Genomic DNA, 21,025 nt, shown 5'->3' with positions numbered 1-21,025 from the left:
TGTCTGGGTGTGTGTGTCTGTGTGTGTGTGCATGCGTGTGCGTGTGTGTATGTGTCTGTGTGTGTGTGTCTGTGTGTGCGTCTGTGTGTGTGTCTGTGCATGCGTGTGCGTGTGTGTATGTCTGTGTGTGTGTGTGTGCGTGCATGCGTGTGTGTGCGTGTGTGTGTGCAAGGCTGCTGTTATATCAGGACTGACCAGCTGAGCTGAAAAAGTTCACTGCGGTACAAAAATAAACTTATGACGCACTTTTTATTTCTCTGTCTCATTCTCTCTCCCTCTCCATACTCATTCAGGATTATAAGGCAAGAGTTTATTTAAATAACTTTTAGACAATACCAAAATACACCTACAAAAACAGAAACATTCACTTTGTACAAAAATATGATTCTTTGTTCATTCCAGACATAATACATGATTATTATAGTCGTAGTAGAATAGGTCATCGCTAAGCTTATCTAGAGCATGCAGTTTCTCCTGTACATGTTATCGAAGTATTTACAGTCATTCAACATGAATGCATCTGATTAACACACACACTATTGACCTATGGGCCACATCTCAATAGGATCAAATAGGGTCATGGCTAGAAGGGATGCAGCGAAGTTCATTGACATCACACACTTGTTGTGAACTCAGACCATACTGGCTTAGCCATGTCACCCATGATACAAGTCAATATTCAACGTCCATCCATGTCTGAGGACGACGGGAGATGGCGTGGAAACTGGCCACTAGGGACAACAGGGAACACTGGTTTTGCTAGGGTGTTGTGGATAAGCATCTGCCTCAGATTGAAAGTTCAAATCTAGCAATAGAAAGTAATTTTTGTTTTAAGCCTATCCAAAAAAACTTAACCGTTACCTTAACCTTACCCTAACCTTAACCATTCGGAGTTAATGACTAACCTTGAGAATTTGGAGTTAATGCCTGAACTTAACGTTAAACACTTCGAAATCTGATGTTTGGAACAATTTAAAAAAAATTGTGTTTGTGAAAAATTGACAAATTCCAAACTCTCACGGGAGTTTGAAATCACATTTGACATTATCTGCACCCCTTCTAGCCACAACCATAAAACAGTAAAAGCACTGAGACAATATTGAGATACAAACCTGGGCACAGCCAGAGGGATCATGGGTAGTGTAGTTTGAAAAGCCAGACCTTTGTAAGTCCTATGAGTGTTTGACTGGTATAAAATACGATCATACCGGTGACAGCAGTCTACTCTTAGCAGTCTACACCCTCATTGAACTCTTTTTGGTTGCAAGTAGAACCATTTTGGTTCAAGGTACAACTCTTTCTACAGAGGCTCCTACATGGAACCCAAAAAGGTTCTAGCTGGAACCAGAAAGGGCTCTCCTATGGGGACAGCCAAAGAACCCTATTGGAATCATTTTTTTCTAAGATTGTATTGTGGTCCCTATAACTTTCCCTCAAGTCTAACTACTTGTTTGATCATCTTACCCATGGCCCCCCTTTACCACTATAAACATTGATGGGTTCCCCTAATGACACTTTTTGTGACTGCTGTTCTCACTCCTCCTTTTTGGTATCCTCACCAGCTCATCCTCTCCTCCGCCTCACTACCCTCTCTCCATCCATCTCTTTATCCCTCTCTCCATTCCTCTCTCCGTGGTGTCGCCTGTTCCTGCTTTTCTTCAGCTCCTGGATGTGTTTCCATTTCCCCACCCCCTGCCCTCTTCCACCTCTCCTATTGGCCGGCCTCTTCTCCAGCCAAAGCGAATCACAGTACTCCTCCAGCGAGCCAATGGGAGAACTCATCACACGCAGGTAGTCCTTATAGCGCTGACGAGACTCTGCACCGGGGCGAACCTCAACACTGGGGACCTTGCTGGGCTTTGGCCGCCCGTCAAGATGCCCGTACGAAATGAGGCGCAGCGTGAGGCGGAGCAGAGTGTGTGTGAAGTGTGTGTGCTCCTGTGCCATACACACGTACATGCCGGCATCGGCAGGATGGAGAGAGCGAATGAGGAGACCTTGGCCTGTATGGACCACTCTGTCATCTGGCCTCACCTGGGAAAGGGGGTGAGATTACAGAATATTAGCTATAAACATTCATATAGTACTCTACAGAGACAACCCAGCCAACCGGAAACATTAGCTAAAATTCCCAGTTCTAGTTTGGGTTTTATCTAACATTAGTATGATAACATCGCAAAAACATTCAAAGAATGCTGTATAAAACAACCACCACAGAACATTCCCCAAAAGTCCTCATTAGGTTTCCAGGTATAATAACACAGTGTATGAATGAATTTGCTATGAATTTCATAACTTACTTATTTGGAAATTGTGGAACATTGTGCATCATTGTGGGAATGTTCTGTGCATATTCTTGCAACATCCCAGACAGCGCCCATAATTGAATTAAATGTTCTGGGACCCTTTAAAGAACATAGACCAGGTGTTCTGGCAACATACAGGAATGTCTTGTTCAACCTAACTTAAACATTGTATGAATGTCACAACTGAGCATATTTTGTGCTTTGGGAACCTATCTCTTGTACACACAATGTTCCCACAACCTAAAGAAACATTCTGGGAACCTTTAAACATATTACATGTGTTCTAGGAACGTTCTTGTAACATCAGGTGAATGTTTTTTTGCATCCTAAAAGAAACATTGTAGAATCATCTGCATAATTGGACCATTTTTTTTTGTTTTGAGAACATATATTTTGTGATGTCACCACAATGTTCCCACCAGACGGTTCCCACAACCTAATGAAACGTTCTGGGAACATTTAAAGAATAGATTAAATGGGTTCTAGGATTGTTCTTGCAACATCAGGCAAATGTTTTATACAAACGTTCTATAATCATCAGCATGACTAGTGGGCTTCCAGGTGGCACAGGGGTCTAAAGCACTGCATCTCAGAAGAGTCACTACAGACACCCTGGTTAGAATTGAGGCTGTGTCACAACCGGACGTGATTGGGAGTCCCATAGGGTGCTGCAGAACTGGCCCAGGGTCGTCCGGGTTTGGCCGGTGTAGGCCGTCATCGTAAATAAGAATTTGTTTTTAACTGACTTGCCAAGTTAAATAAAGGTTAAATAAAAATGATTGTATAGTTGTTGTGTTTTGAGAACATTTGTTGCGACCTAACGGATGTTCTGGGAACTTTCACAGAACTGATTTTGTTTTGCTGGGAACCATCTAGAATAGGAATTGGACAGACTGGACATTGGACAGACTTTAAGCCTAACTCACCAAGGACAAATAAGCAGGGAAATAAGCAAGACAACATTAACAAACCTATATGATAGGTATGAAACATATGGAATGTATGATCTCTGGCCTAACAGGGATACCAGACCTATCAGCACCAGATTGTAACGTTCAACGACACGTCACACACTCCAATACCTCCCACAGTGTCACAAACACACGGCTAATTTCTACCCAAGGTGTTTTAAGCACGGTAATGACCCTTGGAACAGGATGCACATTAAGGGTTTGGATGCGGTGTGTGTTGACTGATGGGGTCAGAGGTGTGTGTGTGTGTGTGTGACTGAGATAAAGAGGAAGCAAGCGGGAGTGCTTCACTGCATACTTCCCCCCTCAGGCTGCTCTCTTACCACCTGCCAGAGGTTAATAAACTGAAAACACAGACAGTTTTACATTTTAGTCATTTAGCAGATGCTCTTATCCATAGTGACTTACATTTCATTTACATTTTTTTTAGGTGGGAAAACTACATATCTCAGTCAGAGTAAGTACATTATTATCAATAAAGTATCAATATCAGCAGAGTCAGAGCAAGTAAAGGGGGAAAAGGAAAGTGTGAGTGTTAGTTCACAAAATGCTTTTGGGGGCGGGGGGAGGGCTGAGGAGGGGGTGTGAGGGAGGGTACTGTGGGATTATTTAGATATTATTTGAAGAGGTAGGGTTACAGATGCTTTTGGAAGAGAGGCAGTTCCTCTTGCTCCTCTGTAGGCAAACACCATGTTCTTGTAGTGGATGTGAGATTCGTCTGGAAGTCAGTGGAGTGTGCTGAGGAGCGGGGTGACACGGGAGGAGCGGGGTGACACGGGAGGAGCGGGGTGACACGGGAGGAGCGGGGTGACACGGGAGGAGCGGGGTGACACGGGAGGAGCGGGGTGACACGGGAGAACTGGGGAAGGTGGAACAGCAGGCGGGCTGCAGGGTTCTGGGTAAGTTGCAGGGGTTTGATGGCACAAGCTGGGAGCCCAGCCAACAGCGAGATGCAGTAGTCCAGACGGGAACTGACAAGTTTCTGGATTAGGACTTGCGCCACTTCCTGTGTGAGGTAGGGTATTACTCTATGGGTGTTGAAGAGCATGAACCTGCAGGAGCGAGTCACTGCTTTGATGTTTGCAGAGAACGGCAGGGTGTTGTCCAGGGAAAGGCCAAGGTTATTTGCACTCTGGGCAAGGGACACCGCAAGGCCTTCCCTGGTAGGAAGAGACGCTCCATTTGTTGATGTTGAGCTTGAGTTGGTGGGCCGACATCCAAACTGAGATATATACCAGGTACGCACAGATGCTTTTCGCCACCTGGATGTCAGAAGGGGGAAGGAGAAAAGTAGTTGAGTGTCATCAACATAGCTATGATAGGAGAGACCATGTGAGGATATGACGGAGCCGGGTGACTTGGTGTATAGAGAGAAGAGGAGAAGAAAAGTAGTTGAACCGGCCTAGAACCGAAACCTGGGGGACACCAGTAGTGAAAGCACGTGGTGCAGACACAGATCCTCTCCATGTCTCCTCGTAGAACGGTCCTGCAAGGTAGGATGCAATCGAAGAGTGTGCAGAAACTGAGACGCCCCGCCCTGAGAGGGTGGAGAGGAGGATCTGATAGAGTCTGAGATCCCCAGCCCTGAGAGGGTGGAGAGGAGGATCTGATAGAGTCTGAGAGCCCAGCCCTGAGAGGGTGGAGAGGAGGATCTGATGGTTCATGGAGTCGAAGGCAGCAGATAGATCTTGGAGGATGAGAACAGAGGAGAGAGAGTCAGCTTTGGCAGTGTGGAGAGCCTCCATGACACAGAGAAGAGCAGTCTGGGTTGAGTGACCCGTCTTGAAGACTGACTGGTTAGGATCAAGAAGATTGTTCTGAGAGAGATAGCGAGAGTGTTGGTCAGAGATAGCATGCTCAACGGTTTTGGAAATAAAAGAAAGAAGGGATATATAATCTGTAGTTTTTGACATCAGAGAGTGTTGGTTTCTTGAGGAGGGGAGCAACACTGGCCATTTTAAAATTAGAGGGGATGCATCCAGTGTATGAGTTGATGAGGGAAGTGAGGAATGGGAGAAGGTCTCCAGAGATGGTCTGGAGAAGGGAGGAAGAGATGGGGTCGAGCGGGCAGGTTGTCGTGCGGCCGGACCTCACTTGTTTCTCATCTGGAGAGAGGGGAGAAAGAGATCAAGGCATAGGGTAGTTGTGTGAGTGAGACCAGTGGACTCATTAGGCTGAGTAAATGAGGAGAGGATGTTGTTAACCTTCTTTTCAAAGTTGTTGACAAAGTCGTCCGCAGAGAGAGGAGGGAGGGTGATTGTCAGAGGATTATTAAGGAGGGACGATAAGGTGGAAAAGAGTTTCCTGGGGTTAGAGGAAGAAGCTTGAAATGTAGAGCGATAGAAAGTGGTATTAACAGTGGATAAAAAGGGAAACAAGGTGGAGAGGAGGGAGTGAACATACGACAGGTACTCCGGATGTTTAGTTTTGCTCCAGTTTCACTTAGCTGCCCGCAGCCCTGTTCTGTAAGCTTGCAATGAGTCACTCAGCCACAGAGCAGGAGGGAAGGGCTGAGTCGGCCAGGAGGAAAGGTGACAGTGCGAGTCATAGGATGCGGAAAGGAAGGAGAGCAGGGTTGATGAGGCAAAACCAGGAGATAGGAGGTAGATGGATTTAGCAGAAGAGAGTGATGATAGGATAGAAGAGGAGAGAGTAGCGGAAGAGAGAGAGCGAGGATTGTGATGGCAATTGACCATCTAGGTAGGGGCTGAGTGGTTAGGATTTGAGGAAAGGGGGAAATGAATTGGGATCCGAGACTTGAAGGGTGGTTTCAGTGAGGTTAGTAGGCGAACAGCCTCTAGTAAAGATGAAGTCAAGCATATTGCCTGCCTTGTGAGTGGGAGGGGACTGGGAATGGGTGAGGTAAAAATAGGCAAGGAGGGGAATCAAAGAGTTGGAAAGAAATTAATTGAAGGCAGACATCGGGAGGTTGAAGTCGGCCAGTACGAAGAGCGGTGAGCCACCGGTCAGGAAATTAGCTTATCAAGGTGTCAAGATCAATTGAGGAACTCGCTAAAGGCATCTGGTGGGCGATAGATGACAACAATGTGAATCGTGAGAGGACATGTGACAGTGACAGCATGGAATTCAAATTAGGAGATGGACAGATGAGTGAGAGACTAAAGAGAAAATCAATTTCTGCATTTAGGTGAAATGAGTAGCCCTGCTCCACTACCGCGATGACAAGATGCTCTCGGACTATGAGAGAACACGTAGTCAGATGACAAGAGAGCAGCTGGAGTAGCATTGTTCTCTGGGGTGATTCATCTTTACGTTAAGGGCCAAAAAGTCAGCATAGGCTGAGATGAACGTGGCGTTCATTAGAAGGGTTGCAGCCAAGGGGTGGGGAGCGTCTGTAAAGCTAACAGGTATAGAAAAGCCACACAGTTGGCAAAGCTACAAAATAACTCTGAGATCTGAAAATAACTAGGTAAGATACTCAAATGAGAGAGTGGTGTGGAGCCTTCCTCTCTTTCCTCCCCCGAACAACTGCGCAGAACTGTCTTGGTTTTGGCGACGAGGCCGCCGCTTACAGCTCCGGCTGAGATAACAGAGGAGACTGGTCGTATGAGGTCCTCTGTGGCTCAATTGGTAGAGTATGGCGCCTTGCAACACCATGATAGTGGGTTTGATTCCCGGGACCATCTTTACTTAAAATGTATGCATGCATGACTGTAAGTCGCTTTGGATAAAAACCTAAATGGCTTATTATATTAGACTGAAGTACTAACACTAATTTCCTACTGGAGGTGAAGAGCGCACTTCCCTGTACTATATGCTGACTGCCTAGGAGAGGAGAAACCACTCCCCCTCCAATACAGCCACTGATTATCAAAACAACAGAATTCACAAATTGCCCTGCCCCTTAATCCTGGTTGATGTGTCAACAATCAGCTGCAGGTTATGAGCAGTCAGCAGTTCACACACCAAGTAGCTATTGGGCAGACAGACAGCACTTAAAGTAGATGACACTAGCTAGCAAGAAGACAATACTAGACAACAACAGATGAAGACAACAATTATACGTCTCACTCCTGGAAATATCAGGAGTCCTCTATATAGAATGAAGCACACTGAGATGGAGTGTGGGAAGCTGGTTATATACTCAGAAAAACAGTGAAACCACTACCCGTCCTATAGAGCCACTGACTAACAAAACAGTCACAAATTGCCCTGCCCCTTAATCAGCTGTAAGTTATGAGCAGTCAGCAGTTCACACACCAAATAGGCTACTGGGAAGACATACTTAAAGCAGAAAATAAATATTGGTATCACTCCTGGAGACATAATGAGTCCACTAGGTATAGATTGGAGTGCTTTGATGTGGAAGAGATCATTCATGTCCCACGCATAAAGGCCAGCTAGTCTGTGTGTGATCAGTGTGTGTGTGTGTGTGTGTGTGTGTGTCAGTAGAGTATCTCTCCATCTTGACATTGATGATGTGTACAACTCTACTACAGCTGTGATATGATGAGTCCGGATTCAGAAGTAAACATGGTAAGCCCTAATAAAGAGGTTCTACACTAGTACTTACCACAGTGCTATTACACATACATCCTCTACAAAAGTGTCAGGAGGTTTCAGGAGGAATCTGAATGTAGTTTGTAGAGTTGAATGTATTTTTCAACATAATTCTGACATGATACTTATTATGGTGAGAGGGAGAGAGGAGAAGGGGGAGAAGAAAGAAACAGATGAAAGAGGTTGGGGGCAGGTGGAAGGGAGGAAGGCATTGAGGAGAGGTCGGGGACAGGTGGAAGGGAGGAAGGCATTGAGGAGAGGTCGGGGACAGGTGGAAGGGAGGAAGGCATTGAGGAGAGGTCGGGGACAGGTGGAGGGGAGGATGGTATTGAGGAGAGGTCGGGGACAGGTGGAAGGGAGGAAGGCATTGAGGAGAGGTCGGGGGCAGGTGGAAGGGAGGAAGGGAGGGATTGAGGAGAGGTTGGGGGCAGGTGGAAGGGAGGAAGGCATTGAGGAGAGGTCGGGGACAGGTGGAGGGAGGATGGTATTGAGGAGAGGTCGGGGACAGGTGGAAGGGAGGAAGGGATTGAGGAGAGGTCGGGGACAGGTGGAAGGGAGGAAGGGATTGAGGAGAGTTTGGGGGCAGGTGGAAGGGAGGAAGGGAGGGATTGAGGAGAGGTCGGGGGCAGGTGGAAGGGAGGAAGGGAGGGATTGAGGAGAGGTCGGGGGCAGGTGGAAGGGAGGAAGGGAGGGATTGAGGAGAGGTCGGGGGCAGGTGGAAGGGAGGAAGGGAGGGATTGAGGAGAGGTCAGGTGGAAGGGAGGAAGGGAGGGATTGAGGAGAGGTCGGGGGCAGGTGGAAGGGAGGAAGGGAGGGATTGAGGAGAGGTCGGGGGCAGGTGGAAGGGAGGAAGGGAGGGATTGAGGAGAGGTCGGGGGGTGGAGGTGGAAGGGAGGAAGGGAGGGGGATTGAGGAGAGGTCGGGGGCAGGGTGGAAGGGGAGGGATTGAGGAGAGGTCGGGGGCAGGTGGAAGGGAGGAAGGGAGGGATTGAGGAGAGGTCGGGGGCAGGTGGAGGGGAGGATGGGATTGAGGAGAGGTCGGGGGCAGGTGGAAGGGAGGAAGGGATTGAGGAGAGGGGGCGGGGGCAGTGGAAGGGAGGAAGGAGCGATGGAAGGGAGGATGGGATTGAGGAGAGGTCGGGGGCAGGTGGAAGGGAGGATGGGATTGAGGAGAGGTCGGGGGCAGGTGGAAGGGAGGAAGGGATTGAGGAGAGGTCGGGGGCAGGGTGGAAGGCAGGAAGGGAGGGATTGAGGAGAGATTGGGGGCAGGTGGAAGGGAGGAAGAGATTGAGGAGAGGTCGGGAGGGATTGAGGAGAGGTTGGGGGCAGGTGGAAGGGAGGAAGAGATTGAGGAGAGGTCGGGGGCAGGTGGAAGGGAGGAAGGGATTGAGGAGAGGTCGGGGGCAGGTGGAAGGGAGGAAGGGATTGAGGAGAGGTCGGGGGCAGGTGGAAGGGAGGAAGGGATTGAGGAGAGGTCGGGGGCAGGTGGAAGGCAGGAAGGGAGGGATTGAGGAGAGGTCGGGGGCAGGTGGAAGGGAGGAAGAGATTGAGGAGAGGTCGGGGGCAGGTGGAAGGGAGGATGGGATTGAGGAGAGGTCGGGCAGGTGGAAGGGAGGGAGGAAGGGATTAAGGACAGGTCAGGGGCAGGTGGAAGGGAGGGAGGGATTGGGGAGAGGTCGGGGGCAGGTGGAAGGGAGGGAGGGATTGAGGAGAGGTCGGGGGCAGGTGGAAGGGAGGAAGGGATTGAGGAGAGGTCGGGGGCAGGTGGAATGATACGGAGGACAGAGGGAAGAAGGGAAAAGGCTGATGGGAGGAGTCTGAAATTATGAAATAAAAATAGGATGGAAAGTGAAATAAAACAGACATCACCTGCTACTATATGAAAGTCCAGCTGTAAGACCACCCACACAATATATAATAAAGGTTGATAAATGAAAGCTCCTCTAAAGGTCATTCCACCAGTAGCATGTATCTGGACAGCTGCTAGTGTGAATGTTGCTCTCTGTGGGACTTCTGTATAACATGTATCTACACCATTCAACATAGTCAGGGTCAAACTATTCCAGAGAGAGAACTCCTGCATCCAATCCTTCAACCTCCTTCCCATTGTGTTTCTAACCCATATGGCCTTGCCTGGTTTCCCATCTGGGGAACGCGGTGACACACACACACACACACACACACACACACACACACACACACACACACACACACACACACACACACACACTGGAGGTGTTGACTAGACCAATCTCTATGGTCTGGTTCAGGAGATGAGTGTCAACCTCAATGAGCTGCTTTCCTCACCTCTCCTTTCCCACAAAAAACAGTCTCTCTCTCCTCACCTCCCCTTTCCCAGAAAAAAACAGTCTCTCTCTCCTCACCTCTCATTTCCCACAAAAAACCTGTCTCTCTCTCCTCACCTCTCCTTTCCCACAAAAAACCTGTCTCTCTCTCCTCACCTCTCATTTCCCAAAAAAACCTGTCTCTCTCTCTCCTCACCTCTCCTTTCCCACAAAAAACCTGTCTCTCTCTCCTCACCTCCCCTTTCCCAGAAAAAAACAGTCTCTCTCTCCTTACCTCTCATTTCCCACAAAAACCTGTCTCTCTCTCCTCACCTCCCCTTTCCCAGAAAAAAACAGTCTCTCTCTCCTCACCTCTCATTTCCCAAAAAAACCTGTCTCTCTCTCTCCTCACCTCTCCTTTCCCACAAAAACCTGTCTCTCTCTCCTCACCTCCCCTTTCCCAGAAAAAAACAGTCTCTCTCTCCTTACCTCTCATTTCCCACAAAAAACCTGTCTCTCTCTCCTCACCTCCCCTTTCCCAGAAAAAAACAGTCTCTCTCTCCTCACCTCTCATTTCCCACAAAAACCTGTCTCTCTCTCCTCACCTCCCCTTACCACAAAAAACCTGTCTCTCTCTCTCCTCACCTCCCCTTACCAAAAAAACCTGTCTCAAACTTCTCACCTCCCCTTACCCCCAAAAATGATGTCTCTCTCTCCTCATCTCCCCTTACCAAAACCTCCCCTCCCTGTCCCCTCTCTTTCTCTTCACTTCACCTACCGGTTCCACTCCTCCAATACAAACACATTTATCTCCCAGTCTCCCTCTCTTTGTCCCTCTCTCTGTCCCTCTCCCTCTCAATTTCCCTCTAACTCTCCCTCTCTCTCTTCCAGTGTCTGGTCTCAGTCAGTCACCACCTCGACCAGAGACAAAAGTTTTAGAAGGTCAATTCGACTCATAACGACCGGTATGAGTTCAGGGAGCGAGGACGAAATAGGAGGATGAGGAATAGGAGAGTAGAGTAAGGAAGAGAGAGAGAAAATAAAAGAGAAAGAGAGTGATGGATGGACTGTGCTAGTGAATCACTATCTGTGATCTCCATCTGGAAGCCACTAAGGGATTGACCGCTGGTCATCAGCTCTTTGTTCTACAAAGGTGAGAGTTGACAGTTGACTGTGTAGGTCTCAGACAAGGTTACTCATTAAAACATCAAAGAATACCTGATGCATCTACTGTTACATATTACCCTTCTCCTGACCTCTTCTCCTCCTCCTCCCCTCTTCCTCTTCCTCCTCTTTCTACAGTAACCCCGGGGGTTCCAAAGTCAAACGGACCATTCTGGTAAAAACTAGAGTGAAAATCTAGCTCAGCTTCCGGTCAGAGGGCAACAGTGGACTCAGGTACACCACTTCAAATATTTAACCTTAAAATTGCTGACTGACTAGTAACGTTAAGACTCTGTTAGAACACTGTAACAATATATCACTGTGTAGACATCATTGGATATGAAGTGGATTGGTGAAAGCTTTGTAGTGAAACAGCTCACCTATTCGGTTGTGACAGATCAAGATCACTCCAAGGAAGAAAGGAGGGAAGGTGCATGACATAGTGACCGTACGAAAACAAGACTAAATCCTAGTCAAAATGGCCAGCATATCCGTTCGTCCCACTTTTGGACAGAGGGTTGATGTTTCCTCGCAGTAGAGACTTTCTCTTTCCGTAATCCTTTGTTTCCCCAGCCATGAGCAGAATATTATCTTTGTATTTGGGGGCAATGTGAAACAGAACAAGAGAAAGGAGCACATAAACCGTGTAGAACCTCTAAGCACCCCTCCAGGTTGTTGTGTTTGGGTGTGTTGTTATGCTGTTATGTAAGGGTATATGATGTAACAGAGAGAGTGTCTGTTCTAGGCAGTTAAAGTGTCTGTGTATCAGACATGGGATGTGATGACTTATAACCTCTCTAGTAATGCTAGCACTGTAAGCCTCTGATAACACATTACTTACTACTTCTTTGACCCCTCTCTACAATGTGTGTGTGTGTGTGTGTGTGTTTGTGTGTGTGTGTGTGTGTTCCCAAAAGAATAGTAAACAAACAAAAATATGACCAACTGGGAACATTTAATTGATTTCTAGGGGGATTAGGGTTAAGGTCAGAATTAGTGTAAGGATTAGAATTAGGTTTAGAGTTAGGGGCTAGGGTTAAGGTTAGGTTTTGGGGTGAAGGTTGGGGTGAGGGTTAGATTTAGGGTTAGGAAGAATAGGATTTTGAATAGGACTGAATTTTGTGTCCCCACCAAGGGTAGTTGTATAAGACTGCGTGTGGCCTATCTGTGTGTGTGTGTGTGTGTGTGTGTGTGCGTGCGTGCGTGCGTGCGCGTGTGTGTTCTGTCTCACCTCCTCTCTGTGTTCAGCTCCAGGTCTATGTATGAACCAGCGTGTGGTGGTCTGTTGTGATTTGGGGAGACACTCCAGGAAGGTGGAGTTATTCTCCACCCCAAACATTGTCCTCTCCTCCACCCTGCCTCCACGCAGAGCTGAGAACACAGAAATATATCCTTAAAGTGTTAACATGTTATATTGTGATTGTCACGGTCGCACACCAACCCACACACCATGTAGAGGGAGTCAGAGCAGCAGTGTTGTTACTTACTGTCCTCTGTGTCCCAACACTGGCTGGATGGGTCGCCATGTTTGATGTCTTGTCTTCTGGCTCTCCTGTCAACACAAAACACATACATAAACACACACACACGCCGCAGGGTTAGGGGTGAGAGGTCAAGAAAGGTGACAAGGTCACATCCTGCTGTCAAGGCAATGTTTTACTCTTCTTAACACACAAAAGGTTTTCTCTCTGCGTGCGTGCGTGTGTGTGTGTGTGTGTGTGTGTGTGTGTGTGTGTGTGTGTGTTTCTGCGAGTCCAGATCAGTTTTTTTTCCAGGGCCTTTCTATTACCGGTAACAGGAGTTACTTCAGGCAGTGATTGAAGCTGCTCTGTCTGTCCTGATAAACCTGGTCAATCTGTCTAACATGCTGAACATACTGACAACAACCATATATGGATAACACACTGAACCCAACAACTGACAACCACAGATACGTAAAGAACACACGGAACCCAATAGCCAAGCTGAACCCAATAGCCAAGTTGAACCCAATAGCCAAGTTGAACCCAATAGCCAAGTTGAACTCAATAGCCAAGCTGAACCCAATAGCCAAGTTGAACCCAATAGCCAAGTTGAACCCAATAGCCAAGTTGAACCCAATAGCCAAGTTGAACCCAATAGCCAAGTTGAACCCAATAGCCAAGTTGAACCCAATAGCCAAGTTGAACCCAATAGCCAAGCTGAACCCAATAGCCAAGTTGAACCCAATAGCCAAGTTGAACCCAATAGCCAAGCTGAACCCAATAGCCAAGTTGAACCCAATAGCCAAGTTGAACCCAATAGCCAAGATGAACCCAATAGCCAAGCTGAACCCAATAGCCAAGCTGAACCCAATAGCCAAGTTGAACCCAATAGCCAAGCTGAACCCAATAGCCAAGTTGAATTCAATAGCCAAGATGAACCCAATATCCAAGATGAACCCAATAGCCAAGTTGAACCCAATAGCCAAGCTGAACCCAATAGCCAAGTTGAATTCAATAGCCAAGATGAACCCAATATCCAAGATGAACCCAATAGCCAAGTTGCACTCAATAGCCAAGTTGCACTCAATAGCCAAGTTGAACTCAATAGCCAAATATTCAAGTGTTTTGGACAAAGACTAGATATTCCAAAGCTGCCTCTCTCTCTGAAAGCTATGGATGGATCTATTGGTGTTTACACAGTCAACCACCTACATCCTATAGATTTAGCTTGAACTTGAGATATATGCCTCCCTGTAATTTTCTCTCTGTTTTGCTCTCCCCTCTCTCACCATCTCTCGCTATCCCCCATATATGTAGGTAATGTGTAGAGTTTTGTATTCTACAGCCTGTATGTCCTCAGATCAGTTTTCAAAGTACCACCAGGCACCAACCAACCACCCCCTCTATAACCCACAATGCAATAACATGACCCCTCCTCAGCCATAATGCAATAGTGTGACCCCAAAATGTAGGCCATTAGACAATCTGCTATAGTCTGACTAGGCCACTTACTCGGGACAAACACACAAACACATACACACACATACACAAACACTCCATATAAACAAAGACGACAACAGACAGAAGGAGAATGACAGTACATTAATAATTAGCCCATCAGAGAGCTTCTAATCAGAGAGAGCGAGAGCGAGAGAGAGAGAGAGAGAGAGAGAGAGAGAGAGAGAGAGAGAGAGAGAGAGAAAGAAAAGTGGGTTAATGCCCTGTGGCAGAGAGAAACACCAAAGAAACAAAAGCCCACCAAAAACATATTTAGTGAAAATATCTGAATTCTCTATGACAGTCCCTGGAACCCTGAAAAATAGGACGTCAGGTATGATAGAAACCTTCGCTCTTCTACGGATTCATTAAATCCTGCTAGTGGACGTCTACACATACCTGATCTGAAAAGGAAGTATGGACATGTCAGAGTTAATGACAAATGCCCTTCATTTCATGGATAACTAATAGGTAATCTATGGGTCCTGAGGCCTGATATGTTTCAGATACCTCAGATGAAAGGAGTAACAATGTGACAGCTGTTTTATATGTTCCTGTTTTATATGTTCCTGTATAGTTTATATGTTCTTAAGGTTACAACATGTTATGGAAACTGTACAGGACATTATTGGACATTTTCTGCACCATCATACACCTGAACAAATGTGTGTGTGCGTGTGGGTGTGCGTGTGCGTGTGCGTGTGTGTGCGCGTGTGTGTGTGTGTGTGTGTTCTACCTCTTGGATGCTGGGACGTATTGTGAGCAGGTGTGTCCGTCCCAGGCGCAGTAAGGATCTCTGGCAAGGCAACACTCTGCACACACCTGACCATACAGGTGACACCTGCTCAGGGACACCTGGGCTAGCCCAGCCCCCGAACCCACATACAGCTGTTGCTATGGAAACAGGGATGGTGAGAACAAACTACCTCAGGGAAGGATTCAGTCTAGCACACTTGTTTCAACTAATCACCTCGCTATATGTTGTTGCTGTTTACACTATAATATGGTTCATTGTGGGGAAGAGACCTGTGTTTTTCTGATCTCCATTTTTTTCATTGTATGTGTGTGTGTCCATGCGTGCGCATGTGAGTTCACATATGTGATTTAGTACACCCACATATCCAGCAGCATATAGTACAGTACACTCGTAGAAAAAACGAGGGTTCTACATGGAATCCAAAAGATTTCTACTTGGAACCAAAAGGGGGTTTTCTACGGGGACAGCCAAAGAACCATTTTGGAACCCTTTTTTTGAAGAGTGTATCCTCAAGGTTCTCACCTCCAATATTATTATTACTGGAAGTCAGTCCCCATAACTTTAAAGGTGGTTTAAACAACAAAACCTTCAACAACGAGAGAGAGAGAGAGAGAGAGAGAGAGAGAGAGAGAGAGAGAGAGAGAGAGAGAGAGAGAGAAAAGGTGTTTTGTATGGATCTGCCTGGACTCGTCTGAACAAGGGATTACAAAACAAACACTGAACGGAAATATGGAAAACACTGGGGGATGGGTTGGGATGAGATGAACACGCACGCACACACACACACACACACACACACACACGAATGCACACACACACATACACGCACACACACATGCGCGCACACACACACACATACACACACGAATGCACACACACACACACACACACACACACACACACACACACAGGCTGTGGCAGATGAAGGGAGGCTGTGATTGGAGTTGAACGGTCTGTTGACATCCCTGACCCTCAGATAGCGAGGGAGGAGGTGAGCAAGAGAGGGGAGGAGAAGGGAAGGAAAGAGGGAAGGTGGCTGTGGATGGTGCAGTTAGTACCCCTGAAGCTACAGTAAACGAGAAATGTAGGGGAAGATAGAGATGGAAAGGAGGGATAGAGAGAAGAGGGGAGTTCTTACCTGTTTAGAAGAGATCTCCATACTCAGGATGGGAGTGGGAGCCTAGAGGAGAAAACACACATTATCTCCACTATACACACATCCACACTGACTCGTACTTTCTACTTAATACATACAGTGTAGTCGTTAGCTAATTAGTTATACTTGAGAAAAACCAAGCTCATTTTGCAGCTACGGAGATGGCCTCAGGTTAGAGAGTTCAACCAAGGAGTGTGTGAATCAACGAGAGAGAATAAACTCACTCTATGTCTGTCAAACTAGAGAAACACACCAACTCTCCTCTCTATACCCCCAGAACTCCTGCTGTGTGTTTAGGATAGTAAGGTATTCATACTATACTGCTGTTTAAAGAGTTGACAATCAAGAGATAATGTTAAAAAAAAGAAAAAAAGCTAAATGAAAATGTTGGTTGATTAATATTAATTGACAAATCATCTTGACCTTGAATTCCAGGACAGAAGGAAATTCAGGATATTCGTTTTTTAGTAGTATGAGTAGCTACATACAGATATAATTTTCTGCCTGCAGTGGAGATAATATGATTTAGAAAAAGTCAGTTATCTGCATCAGAGTATACTGACAGATCTGGTGTATATGTATTCAACTTCTCCAAACCCTATGTGAATGAAGACCATATTTAAAGCTGTGTGTGTGTGTGTGTGTGTGTGTGTGTATTACCTGGAACACTGAGAGCTCCTCCAGAATCACCTCCTCAGTAGACCAGTTCTCCTGAGTAATGCTCACCACCTTTAGAACTGACCCAGCATCTGGACAACACACAAATGTTTATATTTTCACATGCTTGAAATACACACACATAATACTTCTCTTTCACTCGCTTTCTAGTGAAAGAGATCTACTGAAATGGGACTGCTTGGCTACAAACAGACTATGATGTTGTAGCGCTATCTGCTGGTCAGTCTGAGCATGACAGCAAAGACAGGGGATTTCTTTTTTAAAATGTACATTTGTTTTTTATTTAAACAATACAAAACATAAAACATACAAACAACAGCATACAGACACACACAAACACCAATGACATCACACCTGCCCAGTTGATTTTCAATTTTTAAGAATGTGTTTTTTCAAGATGATTTACGCGAAAAGTATAGTCCAACCCACCGGGTACCTCACTGCATCCTCATATGCCATGTCTTGAAATTATTATGAACAATGATTATTGTGTCATTGTTCATTTTAGACTTAAGACATGACTCTGCCTTTGTGCTGTAGAATTTGTGAATTTTGTCTCTTGTATAATAAATTCTACACATGAGATTATACTGGATTAAGTGTACATTTTCGTTAACTGTAATGTTGTTAGTTACAGTGCCTTAAGGAAGAATTCACACCCCTTGATTTTTCACATATTTTGTTGTTTTAGAAGGTGAGATTAAAATGGATTTAAATGTCCTTTTTTGTCAACGATCTACACAAAATACTCTTCACTGTCATTTAGGTTAGCATTGTGGAGTAACTACAATGTTATTGATCCATCCTCAGTTTTCTCCTATCACGCCCACTAAACTCTGTAACTGTTTTAAAGTCAAAATTGAAATCCCTGAGTTTCCTGCCTCTTTGGCAACTGAGTTAGGAAGGACGCCTGTATCTTTGTAGTGACTGGGTGTATTGATACACCATCCAAAGTGTAATTAATAACTTCACCATGTTCCAGGGGATATTCAATGTCTGTTTTATTTTTTACCCATCTATCAATAGGTGAGCTTCTTTGCAAGGTATTGGAAAACCTCCCTGGTCTTTGTGGTTGAGTTTGTGTTTGAAATGTACTGCTCGAATGAGGGACCTTACAGTATGTAAAAAAAAAAGTACAGAGATGAGGTAGTCATTAAAAAATCATGTTAAAAACTATTATTTCATGCAACTTATTTGTGACTTGTTAAGCAAACGTTTGCTCCTGAATTTATTTAGGCTTGTCATAACAAAGGAGTTGAATATTCATTGACTCAAGACATTTCAGATTTACATTTTTTATTAACAAAAAAAATGTCTAAAAACATAATTCCACTTTGAAGTTATGCTGTATTGTGTGTAGACCAGTGACACAACATCTCAATTTAAATCCATTTTGAATTCAGGCTGTAACACAACAAAATGTGGAATACGTAAAGGGATATGAATACTTTCTGAAGGCACTGTATGTTTCAACTTTCCCTCCAACTTGTGCCAATATCAGTTCTTTTAAAGTCTTGGTTCAAATTTTAGTCCGATTTTTGTTTTTTAAAAATTCTAAGAGATTGAGAGTTGGATAGGCTTTCCGTAAGGTTTTGTATATCTTACCTATCAGATGAATGTCCTTTTCTGACTCAAATATGATAGGGGACATGGGATTTCATATGGAGCTCACACACAGAGTATCAACAGTACTGCAGGATGGAATTAAAACAACATCTAACATTCAAACAGTCTTAACATTTTCAGGTTAAAGAGGAAGGCTGAGAATAGAATGTTAGGGTTACTGAAAACTGTGTGTGTTTGTGTCCATCTCTCACCTGTCCCCAGAAACATGACTTCATACTGTCCGTCCTCAGCCATGACGCGGTCCACCACTATCTGTGTCAGTGTGTAGTCGACACGTACACGCGTGAACACGGGTCGGCTGGTCAGGGGGTAGACGGAGCGGAACATGAGGGGGTGGAAGCGGATGAAGCTGACCACCTCATCTGAGAAGTCTTTAGTGGTCCTTATCCTGGGATCATACGTCTTACTGGGACACTGGGGAAAGGGGATAGACAATCATGTTCAAACAGTATGAAAGCCTACCTCGAAGCAGATAGTCATCTAGATAAGTACCTTAAGGACTAATTTAGGAATCCCTGGCATTAAAGACTCACTTCAGCTGTTTTTGAACTTGTCTCCATCTGGTGGTGAACTGAAGTACTCCACAGATTCAAGTACATACCGCTACTTCTGGAGTTCACAACCCTTCTACCCCATCTGTTCCTCCTATTATACAGTTATAAACCATCCCTCGATGGCGCAATGCATATCCCCTCACACACATATACACACACATATACACACACATATACACACACATATACCCACACATGCACGCATATACACAAATGTACCGACACATAAAGTGCATTCGGAAAGTATTCAGAACTCTTGACGTTTTCCATATTTTGTTACGTTACAGCCTTTATTAAATAGTTTCCCCCCCTCATCAATCTACACACAATACCACAAAATGACAAAGCAAATGTATAAAAAATAAAGAAATGAAAAAAAAAATCACATTTACATAAGTATTCAACCCCTTAACTCGGTACTTTGTTGAAGCACATTTGGCCGTGATTAATTACATACTTAGGTTTTCTTGGCTAAGACGCTACAAGCTTGGAAAACCTGTATTTGGGGAGTTTTTCCCATTCTTCTCTGCAGATCCTCTCAAGCTCTATCAAATTGGATGGGGAGCGTCGCTGTACTGCTATTTTCAGGTTTCTCTAGAGATGTTGGTGGAGTGCTGCAGAGATGGTTGTCCTTCTGGAATGTTCTCCCATCTCCACAGAGAAACTGGAGTTCTGTCAGAGTGACCATCAGGTTCTTGGTCACCACCCTGACCAAGGCCCTTCTTCTCCGATTGCTCAATTTGCCCTGGGCAGCCAGCTCAAGGAAGAGTCTTGATGGTTCCACGCCACTGTGTTCTTGGGGACCCTAAATGCTGCAGAAATGTTTTGTTGATCTTCCCAAGATCTATGCCTCGACACAATCCTGTGTTGGAGCTCTACGGACAATTCCTTTGACCTCATGGCTTGGTTTTTGCTCTGACATGCACTGTCAACTGTGGGACCTTATATAGACAGGTGTGTGCCTTTCCAAATTATGTTCAATCAATTGAATTTACCACAGGTGGACTCCAATCAAGTTGTAGAAACATCTCAAGGATGACCAATGGAAACAGGATGCACCTAAGCTCAATTTCGAGTCTCATAGCAAAGGGTGTGAATACTTATGTAAATAAGGTATTTCTGTTTTTTATTGTAAAAAAAAACAACAGTTTTCACCTTGTCATATTGGGGTATTGTGTGTAGACTGATAAGGATTTTAGTTTAGTTAAAACCTGGCACTATTTTCATTTTTGGAAAAAAAACGTTCCCGTTTTAAACAGGATATTTTGTCAGAATAAGATGCTAGAATATGCATATAATTGACAGCTTTGGATAGAAAACACTCTAACGTTTCCAAAACTGTAAAGATATTGTCTGTGCGTACAACAGAACTGATGTTGCAGGCGAAAGCCTGAGAAAATCCAATCCGGAAGTGCCCCAGGTTTTGAAAGCGCTGCGTTCCAATGAGTCCCTATTGAGCTGTGAATGTGCCATCAACGAGCTTACGCTTTCTACGCATTCCCCAAGGTGTCTACAGTATTGTGACGTAGTTTTACGCATTTCTGTTGAAGAATAGCCGTAGGCGGCCACATTGTGTAAGTGGTCACATGGTGGCTCCGAGAGAGATTCTCGCGTAAAATACAGAGGTAGCCATTACTCCAATCGGTCCTACTGAAAAACTAATTGTCCCGACGGATATATTATCGAATAGATATTAGAAAAACACCTTGAGGATTGATTATAAACGTTTGCCATGTTTCTGTCGATATTATGGAGCTAATTTTGAATATTTTTTGCCGTTTTCGTGACTGCAATTTCTGGGCGATTTCTCAGCCAAATGTGAAGAACAAACGGAGCTATTTTGTCTACAAAAATCATCTTTTGGGAAAAAATGAACTTTGGCTATCTACCTGGGAGTCTCGTGAGTGAAAACATCCGAAGTTCATCAAAGGTAAACGATTTCATTTGATTGCTTTTCTGATTTGTGACAAGGTTGCCTGATGCTAGCAAGGCATAATGCTATGCTAGGCTATCGATAAACTTACACAAATGCTTGTCTAGCTTTGGC

General features: G+C 45.2%; 1 protein-coding gene across 4 annotated transcripts in view; it reads right to left on the bottom strand.

The window, feature by feature from the left end:
• Positions 1-230: 230 nt before the first annotated feature.
• Positions 231-21,025, bottom strand: part of LOC112253832 (semaphorin-3D) — a 66,392-nt gene continuing 45,597 nt past the window's right edge. For 2 of the 4 annotated variants that reach the window (XM_024425852.1, XM_024425853.1), the window contains exons 12-18: positions 18,616-18,838; positions 16,781-16,869; positions 16,103-16,144; positions 14,944-15,101; positions 12,735-12,799; positions 12,479-12,618; positions 231-2,034 (exon numbers count right to left, since the gene is read on the bottom strand). In XM_024425852.1, the coding sequence (XP_024281620.1) occupies positions 1,564-2,034; positions 12,479-12,618; positions 12,735-12,799; positions 14,944-15,101; positions 16,103-16,144; positions 16,781-16,869; positions 18,616-18,838 (1,188 nt within the window). In that variant the 3' untranslated portion in view covers positions 231-1,563. Of the gene's footprint in view, positions 2,035-4,329; positions 4,540-12,478; positions 12,619-12,734; positions 12,800-14,943; positions 15,102-16,102; positions 16,145-16,780; positions 16,870-18,615; positions 18,839-21,025 lie in introns of all 4 variants that reach the window. The other 2 variants (XR_006079364.1, XM_024425855.1) reach the window with 2 other exon arrangements.

This window comes from Oncorhynchus tshawytscha, linkage group LG19 (genome assembly GCF_018296145.1).
Source record: "Oncorhynchus tshawytscha isolate Ot180627B linkage group LG19, Otsh_v2.0, whole genome shotgun sequence".
NCBI lineage: Eukaryota > Metazoa > Chordata > Actinopteri > Salmoniformes > Salmonidae > Oncorhynchus > Oncorhynchus tshawytscha.
The sequence above is the reverse complement of the archived record's forward strand: the minus strand, read 5'-3'. Positions and strand labels throughout refer to the sequence as shown.